Below are 12,155 nucleotides of genomic sequence, written 5' to 3'. Positions count from 1 at the left end.
GAAGTCTGAGTAGGAGTTTGCTTGGTACAAACCAGAGGCTGAGAAGGCATTCCAGCTGCTGGAACAGCATGTGCCCCGGCACAGAAACATGAGCGAGCAGGCAGGCATGGCTTGTTCAGAAAAAAAGTGTTGAGTGTTGCCAAAGGATTAAGGTGTAAGAGATAAGGCTGGGCCTACCGTGAAGGGTCTTCCATACCACACAAATGAGCTTACATCTTATCTTCTAGGCAGTGGCATGCTATGGAAGACCTTTCAGCAAAGAGGTGCCCTCATGTTTTTGTGTGTGGAAGATCATTCTGGTGGGAGTGTGGAGGAGGGTTTAGAGCAGAGCGACACTAATAGGGCAGGAAGTGAGGAGGGATGTCTTAGATTGCTAGGGCTGCCTTAACAAAATATCACAGACTGAGTGGCTTAAACAACAGAAATTTATTGCTCACAGTTCTGAAGACTAGGAAGTCCAAGATGAGGGTGCTGGCCAATTTGATTCCTAGTAAGGGCTCTCGCTCTTCCTGGCTTGAAGAAGGCTGCTCTCTCACTGTGTCGTCACAAAGCAGAGAGAGAGCAAGGATGAGGTCTCTATTGCTGCTTCTTATAAGAACACTAATCCTTTTGTTTTAAGGCCCCACCCTTATGATCTCATTTAACTAATTACTTCCTTACCCCAAATACAGTCAGTTGGCACTTAGGGCTTCAACGTATGTATTTTGGTAAGGGGGGGATCTCAGTCCATGGCAGGGGCTAATTAGGGAAATTAGAGCAGGAAAAGAGAAATATAGGACATTAAATCATTAGGGCTTTGTGGTTGATAACATGGTCAAGGAGAAGGTCCTCGGTAGAGTCTCAGCTTTCTATTTTGGGCAACTGGATGGTGCCGTTCACTTGAGAAATGGTAGCCGATGCTGAAGGGAAGATGATAAATTTAGTTTTAGATATGCTTGGTTTGAGGTATGCATGGGTCATAGATGGATATATGGTTTTAGAATTCAGGATAGAAGCCTAGGCTAAAGGTAGAGACTTGTAAATAGATTTCTACTTTGGGGTGGAAGTTTTAACCATGGACTTCATGACAGGGCTTGGGATAGAATTCCAGGGGCTGTAAATATTTGTAGTGTACTGATAAAGAGAAGTCTGAGAAAGTACAGCTAGAAGGATTGTATAACAAGCAGAAGAGACAGATGACCATTCCCCCTTTTGAGATACTCGGTCCCATGTCATCTGTCTCAGACATGAAAATCAGGGGAAGGAATATCTCAAAAAGGGGAATGGTCAACAGTGTCCTGGGGAGAGGATTTAAGTACGGGATAGAAAGTCCCCTTAGGATCCAGCAAGTAGAAATTTATTGTTCATGTTAAAGGAAGCAGTTTCAGCAGAGTGATGGTGATAGGAACCAAATTGGAATAAGGGAGTGAATGGTAACTGAGGAAACAGAGAAAGTGAGTGTAGATTTTGGTAGGAGGTGGGAGCCGAGGAAGGTTCAAGTAATCTTTTGTCAGTTTTGTGACTAGCATGGTTTCATGGATGTTGGGACTTTATATATAATATTATATAATGATATATTTGTGTTATATTAATATTGTATATATTATCTAGTATAATAGTAATATATATAGTAATATTAAAAATATAATACACATATTATCTATTAGATATAATAGTAATATATAGTAACATGTAATGTATGGTAATATATATGTTATAAATTATATAATTAATATAATAAAATAATGTCATTCCTATTCAGATGTTTATTTATATCAATTATATATAGTTATACCTATTAGATATAGCGCTAATAGATAATATATTGATATATATTATTTTACTAATAATACAAAAATATATAGAAAATATGGATATATAATATTTATAGATAAATAATATATAGAAAATATTAGTTAAATTACTTGGAATTGCCTGTCTTAACTGTAAATGTAATGTACTTAACAGGTAAATCCCATAATGTTCCTTTGTGTTTGTGTAGATTTATGTGAGTAGTAGACAGTTTTTTACAGCAAACACTTTGCTGTAGCAGTTAGGTGAAACAGATGAGATCTGTGACGTTTATATTCCAGTCAAATTGTTCAGACTAGAGTGCATAAAAATCACTAGGCAGATTTCATTAAAAATGCAGGACTTCCCTGGTGGCGCAGTGGTTTAGAATCCTCCTGCCAATGCAGGGAACACTGGTTTGAGTCCTGGTCCGGGAAGATCCCACATGCCGCGGAGTAATTAAGCCCGTGCACCATAACTACTGAGGCCCGCGCGGCTAGAGCCCGTGCTCTGCAACAAGAGAAACCACTGCAATGAGAAGTCTGCTCACTGCAACGAAGAGTAGGCCCTGCTTGCTGCAACTAGAAAGTCCGTACGCAGCAATGAAGACCCAACAAAACCTAAATAAATAAATAAAATTGATTCTAAAAAAAAAAAGCAAATGCCTAGGGCCTACCCCTAGAAGTATTGAATTAGCAGGGCTGTGTGGGGCCCAAGCATCTGTATTTTAAACTAGTACCCTCAAATAATTTTCATAATTTTTTTTTTTTTTTTGCATGTACGGCAAACATCCTTGTAAGCATCAAACAGAGCAAGAAACAGAACTTTTCTGGCCACCCCAGAAGTTTTCCAGGAGCCCGGTCCTAATCACAACCTCCTTTCTCCCCTGACTATCCTGACTTCTATAGTAGTGGCTTCTTTACGTTTCTCTATAGTTTTACTGCCTATGTGTGTATCTGTTCATATCATAATACAGTTTTGGTATGTGCATGTGTGATCTATCTTTTAGGTATCTTTTACACTAAAGATGGTCTCCTTCCATTCCTTTCCCTACCTCTTTTCTTACTGGCAGTTTGTTTACATATGGAAAAACCTGAATTATGTGAGCTATGGAGTTTTGTACATCTTGAAATCTGCTGATTGAACCTTGTGGCTCACTTGGACATGTTTCCCAGTTAATAGGTAGTTGGCTATAGAGGCTTGATCAGATTCAGGTTTTTGTTCTGTTTTGTTTTTCATTTCTAAGACCACAGGGAATGGTGTGTTCTTTCATCAAGAAGCACATAATATACGTTGCTCTTCTTTTTATGATGTTGGTTGCTGTTGATGCTCAGTGCGTAGCTCCATTAATTCATTAGGCGTTAAAGAAATGATGTTCTAATTCTATCCATCCTTCTTCATTTATTAGCTGGAATACTTCTATTAAAAAAGTATTTGTTTCTATCTACTATTTGGTTATCCAGTGGTAGAGTTTATGTAGAAAAGTTAGGATAAATGCTTGACTCTTTCCCTTTACTTACTAATTTCTAAAAGTATTGTGAACTTATAGATTTAAACATATTTGATGCAATTCAATTTCTTACAGATAATGTCCGCATTAAAATTCAAATTGTCCTGTTTTTGGCCAGTAGGAATCTTTTTAAGTTGGCTCTTGAGTCCAACTTTAAAAATATTATTTATTTTTATTTTTGGCTGTGTTGGGTCTTTGTTGCTGTGTGAAGGCTTTCTCTAGTTGTGGTGAGCAGGGGCTGCTCTTCGTTGCGGTGTGAGGCCTTCGCATTGCGGTGGCTTCTCTTGCTGGGGAGCATGGGCTCTAGGCACGTGGACTTCAATAGTTGCGGTGCGCCGGCTCTAGAGCTCAGGCTCAGTAGTTGTGGCGCATGAGCTTAGTTCCTCTGCAGCATGTGAGATCTTCCTGGACCAGGGATTGAACCCATGCCCCCTGCATTGGCAGGCGGATTCTTAACCACTGCACCACCAGGGAAGTCCCAAAAATATTCTTGATTTTAATGTAGAATTACAGAATACTTTTATTTTGAGCAATGAAATGGTATCTGTGGGAGAAGGTCATATTTATATTGTGTCTTCCTTCTGCCCAATATTTTAACAATTTTAGAAGTAAGTAAAAAATATGTAGAACTGTTAAAATACTTGTGTTATGAAATTTCCTGTCCCCCAACTCTGTCCCAGTGTTTCTGAGGTGTTAAAAAAAAGCCTAGGAAAATTAATTTGCAAACATATATCCTTTAGGTCTATATACCCTTTAATTTGAAACAAAATGAAGTAGAATAAATCAATCTTATTTAGAGGCTATACCTGTATTCCTATATCACTGAGTTTATCAGCTAGATATTCAATTCAAATATTACATTAACTTTTCTTTTCCCCTTTGTTCTTTTTCTGCTTTTATATTGGATTTATTTCATTGTACACTGAAAATGGATGTATTTCTTAGGCTACTTTAGTTTCAGTGTATTTGGTCTTAGTTGAACTATATTTAGCTTATTTAAAGGATAACTTAAGGTGCTTTCCATTTCAAGCAAATATATGTACTATTTTTTTCTATAAATTTATTTATTTATTTACTTTTTATTTTTTGGCTACATTAGGTCTTTGTTGCTGCATGTGGGTTTTCTCTAGTTGCAGTGAGCGGGGGTTACACTTCGTTGCAGTGCACGGGCTTCTCATTGCAGTGGCTTCTCTTGTTGCAGAGCATGGGCTCTAGGAGTGCGGGCTTCAGTAGTCATGGCACACGGGCTCAGTAGTTGTGGCACACAGGCTTAGTTGCTCCACAGCATGTGGGATCTTCCTGGACCAGGGATGGAACCCGTGTCCCTTGCACTGGCAGGTGGATTCTTAACCACTGTGCCACCAGGGAAGTCCCAAGAAATATGTACTCTTAACAGAAAATGATACTGATTGTAAGGAGACTAGGTAGCTCTCAAAGCAAAGAGCGCTATACATCCCAGCTTTAGTAAGGCTGGGGACCCCTGTTCCCTAACACATTGCTATCAGATGATTCAATCCCACCCACCTTCCTTCACTGTGTATCTCAGTTTACGTTGTCAGATTCCTAGGAAAAATGATCTGATTGGCCCAGCTTGGATCAGTCAACTCTGAGCAGAGGACAGTGTAGGTAGAAAAGCCATGACATGCGATTGTGTGAGCTGGGCTGCCATCTTTGTTGTGTCTGCTTCACATACCTCTGATGTACCTCTGATGTAGTGTGGACTCCAAGGGCTTGCTGTCATTAAGACTCCTGTGACATCTGTGGTCCAGTATAAAGGCATTTCTTTACTTCTTCAGATAGGCTCTAAGTTAGCCTTGGTTCCCCCAGAAGTAGACCTTAAGTTTCCCTAAAGGCAAAAGCAGAACCTGGGTTTCCACAAATGCAAAGGCTTATGCAATAGGAGTTCATTTGCAGGTGTGGTCTCAGGAAGCAGGTGGGAGAGAGACACGAAGAGTGAAATATGAGAGAGACAATGCAAGTATTATCAAGTTGGCCACTGCTATAAGCAATCAGTTGCTCGATATCACAGAATATGCTGAGAAGTATTATGGAATATGTCTCAGAACCTGCCAGAAGGATCCAGAATAAAGGGGGAAGCATTTGTCCCTGGGCTTCTATTGCCAATTTGTCAAGCCTATGGGGCTTTAACTTCCTTGTACTTCTGGATCTCTCAGTGGCCTGGGACAGGAAGCAAGAGTCACTATGGCAATAGCTGTAGTATTTGAAGTAGCACATGAGATGTCCAACACAGGCTTTTATTAAAAGGGCTCATTAAAAGATACCATTCTCAGGTGTTCATTAAAAATCAGTCAATCACACAAAAAACTTGTAACCTCTCAGAATTGTAAGCAATTTAAGATCATTTAGTTTAATCATTTACCATTACTTTTCCTTATTTTTGGTGTCTTGATCCTTAGTTCTTTTCCTTTCACCCTCTGATCTGAACAGGCCAGTCTCACTCTTCCTGGAGGAAGTCATTTTCATTTATGCCTTCATACCTTTAAGTTGCATTCCTTTAAAATGCTTCTAGTGCATTTCAGAACCCTGAGAAGCTACTTTGTGGCCCTTCCAGTGATAGCCTGTGTGAAAAAGGCTTTCCAATGATAGCGTTAGTACAAGTAATACTTTGATTTGTCTCTGATCCTCTTGGTAGCTAGTAAATTTGAAATGTAAATGACCTTGCTGAGTTTTGCTTATTTGGTTGGTTTTTTTTTTTTTAAATGAACATGCAGAATTTAAATGCAATTGAGCAAACTGGGAAAGAATGGTGTGATGGTGTATACTGGAAATATATTGGTTTCAAAATGCATTTGTTGTCCTCAAATAGATAACTGTTGCTTCATTATTCTCAACTATATTTCAAAACAGTGAACACATATAGGCCCCAAGACACAAATTGGAATATATTCCATTAAAAAAATCCATACATTTTCTTCTTTTGCTAGTTGTTAAAAGTCCATAAACGAGCACATTAGAAGATTTTGCAGTTTAATTTCACTTTCAGATGGTATAACTAAGATGTAGATATGCATTTATTAATTTGTCCCAGAGTTGATAGCATTTCCAAAATTGTAACTTCTGTGTGTCAGGCTAAGTTGTTTTCTCTCTAGTGTTTAACACGAGTCTACCTCACATTTTCTTTTTTTAATTTTTGTGTTTTTTTTTAATTTTAATTTTTTGCCTGTCCTCATGATTCATAGGTATTTCTGCTCTGCAGGCACTTCTGTAAATTTCAGAATGAAATAATTTTAGCAAAGTGTGCTGGGCCTTTCTTCTTTAGTTCCGTAATACATTATAATTTCCTTTATTTAGAAACTTCGAGTACTATCTTATGCCACTTGCATTTTATTTATAAGAACTTAATGTACATATCCCTTTTTTCTTTTTCATTTCATTTTACTTGGTAAAATTAATGACTTTAAGTTTCTATCATTATTGCTTTGCTATATTTAAATATACTTAATAAATTACTGTAATTTAAAAATAATCTCTGCTTCTCTGGTACTGTTTCTTTTATTATAATAACAAGATTTATTAAAATTTGTTAAGTATAATTTATTATGTAAGTTGTATAGATGAATCATGTCTGTATTAGGTAAGCAGACAATTGAGCTACTTTCCAGAAATGAAATACTCTTAAGTATTTCAGGTAGTGTTCAGTGGTTTGCAAAGATTGACTGTTTTGAAGACTACAAGTTTTTCCTCTGAATTAATTTGGTTTATAGTTTATTGCTTTTTTGCCAGATATAACATTTTGAATTTATATGTGACTGCTGTGGCCTTCAACAGTTCTTCCTTTAATACAGCAGGCTTACTGTAAATAATTTTGTACGATAGGTTTATAATATTTCATGTTAAATTTACTCTTCCTGGATACATGTTATAAAGCCTTGGCTCTGGAAACTTCTTCAACTCTTTACTTTTTTTTAGGATTTTCCTGTTGAACCAGTCATAATTGGAATAGCTTTACTACTACTACAGTCTCCGGCAAGTCAGCAGAAGCCAATCTTAAGTCTAGGTAAATAAAAATACACTCACAAGAGTAAAACGTAAGTATAACACAAGTATTGGCAGGAGTCACTTGAACTACATTTCTTGCTGTGCTGTAGAAAAAAAGTCCTGTGTACTTTGAGTGTCCATTCTGGAATTTTTCTGTTTAGTCATTATCAAATAGAACTTTCTTTTTCTTATCCAAAAAGGTGTTTTGTGCAAGGTTCCATATACCATAATTTACCAAGTATCTCAGCTGTTCGTTAGGAGATTATGATCTAAATCATATAGCAGTGACATTGGTAAATATTTTGAAGGGCATGCCAGCTTATTCACACTTGTATAGCAAACAGAAGCAATAGCATAAAACCTTTGAAGGAAAATAAGTGTTTAGCATTTGCGTTTGTTTTTAAAACTCTATATACATGTACTATTCAAAACTGGTGCCACATTGAACGAGACTTAATATATGATTATTCTATTAACCTGCCTAGAACAAATGAAAGATAACATTCTTCTGACTCTCCAGTATTGACTTAAAGAAAAGTGAGGAATGGGGCTGAAGGGAGGCAAAAGATGTTCTGTTTACGAATAATGTGGTAAAGAATCAAGGTGCCAGGTCTGGCAGATTGGCAAACAAGTCACACTTTTCAAATGCGGCTTTTACATTAATGTTGCCTTGCTTTAGTTGGGCCACCATAATCCATGTAGTAATGTAGGATCTTGTCTAAATTATGATGTATATGTTATGATGCCATGATATATTGAAACACTGCCACTTTCATTTTTAAAAGGTGCTTGAGGTAGATACCGATTGTGTAGCTCATTCTTCTGGGCATTTTAATTCATCATGATTTTGAGGGTGAATTGCTCTTTCATGTACAGTCTGTCTTGGAAATGGCTTTAGCACATGGAGGGGACCCTTGGCTGTTTTAAGGGCTTTGATTCCTACCCTGCTTTTGCTTATTGGCCCTATGCTCTTTGTACCCTCCTCCCTAGGCCCTTTCTGAACTGCTTTTGCCTGTTTTTCCCTTACAGCAGTACGCATGACATTCTCCTATAGGTATAATTTTCCAGTCCAGTTACTTCTGACAGCCATAGTTTTGTTATTATTATTTTTGCAGTACGTGGGCCCCACTGTGGTGGCTTCTCCCATTGCGGAGCACAGGCTCCGGACGCGCAGGCTCAGCGACCATGGCTCACGGGCCCAGCCGCTCCGCGGCATGTGGGATCCTCCCGGACCGGGGCACGAACCCGTGTCCCCTGCATCGGCAGACGGACTCGCAACCACTGCGCCACCAGGGAAGCCCATAGTTCACCATTTTTAAGTGTACAATAACGTGCTTTTTAAAGTAAATTTAGAGTTGTGCAACCAGCACCACAGTCTAGTTTTAGAACATTTGCATCAACCCCCCTCCTCCAAATTTCTTGTGCCCATTTACAGTTAATCCTCATTCCCACCCTCAGCCCCCGAAAACACTAATGTGCTTTCTGTCTCTAAATATGTCTCTTCTGGATATTTCATTTAAATGGATTTTGTTTTTTGACCAAAAAAAAAAAAAAAAAAATTCAAAGCCACAGAGAAACCACATTCCTAATTCTGAAGCTATAGTCCTTTATTGTGGCTCATGTATGATAGGCTGATACAGGTTCAAACACTCCAATACTTTTATTATTTGTTGGATAGAAGACTTTTTCTTTTGTAAACCAGTGTCTCTGATTTGAAGTTACTTTAGATAGATTGAATAAACCATATTGAAAACTATTGAGCCAGTATGTCATGTTGAAAAGTAATGAAAAACTATTGTTTAGTAGATTGGGAAAGAGTGTTCAAAGAAATACAATAGCCAAGAGAATATTTGTTATTTCAAATTTTAAAAATGCACAGCACTGATACAATGTTATGCTTCTTAATTATTAACACTGGCCTTGATTGTAAATAGCAATTTATAAAAATGCCTGGAAGATCCATAGTAAAGAATATAGAAATGTTTGTATTATATGAATTTCATGTTTTGTTAAAGATAATGGATTTTCATAATAACTGACAATTATGGATTAAGACTGACATTTAGGCAAAAAATGTAAATTAGTTGTGTCAGAGCAGCAGGGGTTTGTATTTCATGCCATGTTCAGGTTTGACTTCCAAGTGATTTAAAATATAATATTGGACTTCCCTGGTGGTCCAATGGTTAAGACTTCATGCTTCTACTGCAGGGAGTGCGGTTTCCACCCTTGGTCAGGGAACTAAGATCCCGTATGCTGCATGGCACCGGCAAAAAATAAAAATCAAAAAAATTTTAATTTTTAAAAAAATTTTTTGAATTTGAATTTTTTTAGTGTAGTGGGGAAGTTAGTTGATTACTTTAATAATCTTGCTCTGTAGCCTACAAATAACATCTTTCAGTAAATCAGCGTTCATTCAGTAACTGAAAAGAAAGTATATTTATTCTTTAATTCATTCTGCTTGTAGTCTAGGGGAGACTATACATGTAAGTAAGTGATTGTACATGTGTGTATATTTCTGATGTGTAAGTTGAGTTTCCATGTTAAAAACAATACTATAAAAATGCGTTGGATTGTTACGCTGGTTATGGACTTTGAGACTTTGCTGATTTGCTTCTTAGCAGTTACAGCTGAAGGACAGCCCTGCTTCACCTTGTTTACTTCTGCATCTCTTGATACAATTCTCAGCTGGGTTTGTAAGAGAAGCACACATGTTGATCTTGTTATCCATAGATCAGGAGCTCTGTGGTCTCTTGGTTCTGTGGAGGGCAGAGGATCTGACAGGACATAAAGGCAAAAGTTGAATTTTAAAGGAATTCACATTGACCTAAAAAAGAGCTGATTTGACTTTTTGACATATGATATGCATTATCTCTAAAAGTATCATCAAGTTTTCAATTATATACATTAACAGCTTATTTTAGCTAAGAGTTAATTGTTTCATTCTTTTTATTTCTAAAAGGATAAGGCTTATCATCTTAGTTATGTGTCTGACCCAGTTGTAAAGGGGCAAGAAAACTTTTTGCATATTACTCTTAAACAAAATAGCATTTTATTTGACTGTAGTATTAATTTTTTTTTTTTTTTTTTTTTTGCGGTACGCGGGCCTCTCACTGTTGTGGCCTCTCCCGTTGCGGAGCACAGGCTCCTGATGCGCAGGCTCAGCCGCCATGGCTCACGGGCCCAAACGCTCCGCGGCATTTGGGATTCTCCCGGACCGGAGCACGAACCGGTGTCCACTGCATTGGCAGGCGGACTCTCAACCACTGCGCCACCAGGGAAGCCCTGACTGTAGTATTAATTTTAAAACTGTAATTTGTTGTTTTGATAACTAGCTCTGAAGCTTCTGTCTTCTGCTGAGGGTCAGAAAATCCCAAAGTCCTCCTTGCTGCTAGTGATGCCAGTTCTGCAGATATTATCTTCTACTGCCTTGAAAGACTGTATATCCCCAGACGAAGAAGGACCCTCTAGGCAGCAGTTGGCTCTAAACCTTTTAGAAATGGTACAGCAGGAGTGCTACAGAGACGACCACCAAAAGGTAATGAGTTCGTCCTTGTTTCTCTTACATAAAGGTTAATTGGTAATGTGGGGTTTAAGTCACTGCCTATAATCTCACCTCCTAATGATGTATCTGTCTGGGTTTAAATTCTGTCATTGAACTTTACCGTTCTGTCAGGCACTGGTGTAGATGTTAGTATATTCTTCTGGACTGTGAGGGGGCGGTAGTCCGGCTGTGAAATAAGTTTTGGAAATGCTGTGTAATCTTTGTTGCTTGTTGAGTTGCCAGTGTACATTAGTAGTTAAAGGTCCTGAGGAATCCTGCAGAAAAGGAACTAGTTCTATTTAACCTAGTGCTTCTCCAACATTTCTGAGCATGGAGCCCTTTTTTGTCATCACTGTCAGTTAGTGCGGCTTATTGCTAGACCTGCCACAATCCATGGTGGGGAATCTCAATTGCCTGGAAGTTCTGGGATCTGTAAGAACTAAGAGGCTTTTGATGCCTCCTGTATGTGGCCCTACTCTGCTGTCACACTCCATTCCTATCCCTGCCTGAGGGCCTCTTACCCCACTCTGCTTTGTCAGTCTCACGGTTCCTGTTAGAATAATGTAGAAGTATTGTCAGTGTCTGGTTAGTGGCTGGGTTCTAGGCCTATATTCGTCAGACTTTTTCTTTTTTGGTACTTGAGTTTTGCCTTCGGTAAAATGTAGTATTATTCCCAGCTATGACTTTTATGGGGATTGAATGAGGATTAAAGAAGATAAAACTGGTGAAGCATCTTAAGTCGCCAGAGAGAGAGGCATTACATAAATGCAAGCTAGTGCCTCAGTTGTTCTGTCTGCAAAAGCAGAGATTCCTCTAATAATGTATGATTAAATGTTCTGGCAGCAAAAATCCAGCCATTGTTAGGGATTGCTGGTCCTGTTTCTTGTTTGATCATACAGCAGAAAGTAGCCTACAGGCAAATTGAATGTATGCTACAGTTTCCTCAATCCTAATTGTTTGACTAAAACTTTAAAACTTGAAATAGGTAATTGATTTGCATTAAGAGAAGGAAGTTCTTGCATCTGCTCTGACAGGACTACGCACTGTGGCCAAAAATTTCTAATAGCCTTTTACCTTCCCTCTTGGTTTGCCCATAGAGAACAATACTTGGATTCTGAATGGGGGTAGGGACAGGGCACTATTTCTGAGAGTTCTGTTCCTTTAAATCATGAGTGATATGTACTGAGGATCACCCTAAATCGAATGTGTAAGTACTCAGCTTACTACTTGTTCAGGTGTGAGTGAATCTTATTCATCAGCACTAATAGCTGGATTTTTCTCTTCAGCAGCTGGTGAAGAGGGAGGAGGAAGGAATGCTATTAGGGGGTAAATGCC

The 12,155-nt window shown here is 38.3% G+C and overlaps 1 protein-coding gene across 4 annotated transcripts in view; it reads left to right on the top strand.

Annotated features, from left to right (window-relative positions):
• Positions 1-12,155, top strand: part of FOCAD (focadhesin) — a 314,675-nt gene that overhangs the window by 87,740 nt on the left and 214,780 nt on the right. For 2 of the 4 annotated variants that reach the window (XM_079927956.1, XM_079927958.1), the window contains exons 9-10: positions 7,211-7,298; positions 10,612-10,814. In XM_079927956.1, coding sequence (XP_079784082.1) covers positions 7,211-7,298; positions 10,612-10,814 — 291 coding nt within the window. Of the gene's footprint in view, positions 1-7,210; positions 7,330-10,611; positions 10,815-12,155 lie in introns of those variants that run through there. The other 2 variants (XM_079927959.1, XM_079927957.1) reach the window with 2 other exon arrangements.

Source organism: Stenella coeruleoalba (genome assembly GCF_951394435.1).
Source record: "Stenella coeruleoalba genome assembly, chromosome: 7".
Taxonomy (NCBI): domain Eukaryota; kingdom Metazoa; phylum Chordata; class Mammalia; order Artiodactyla; family Delphinidae; genus Stenella; species Stenella coeruleoalba.
Note: the sequence above shows the minus strand (reverse complement) of the source record. Positions and strands in the feature narration are given on the sequence as shown.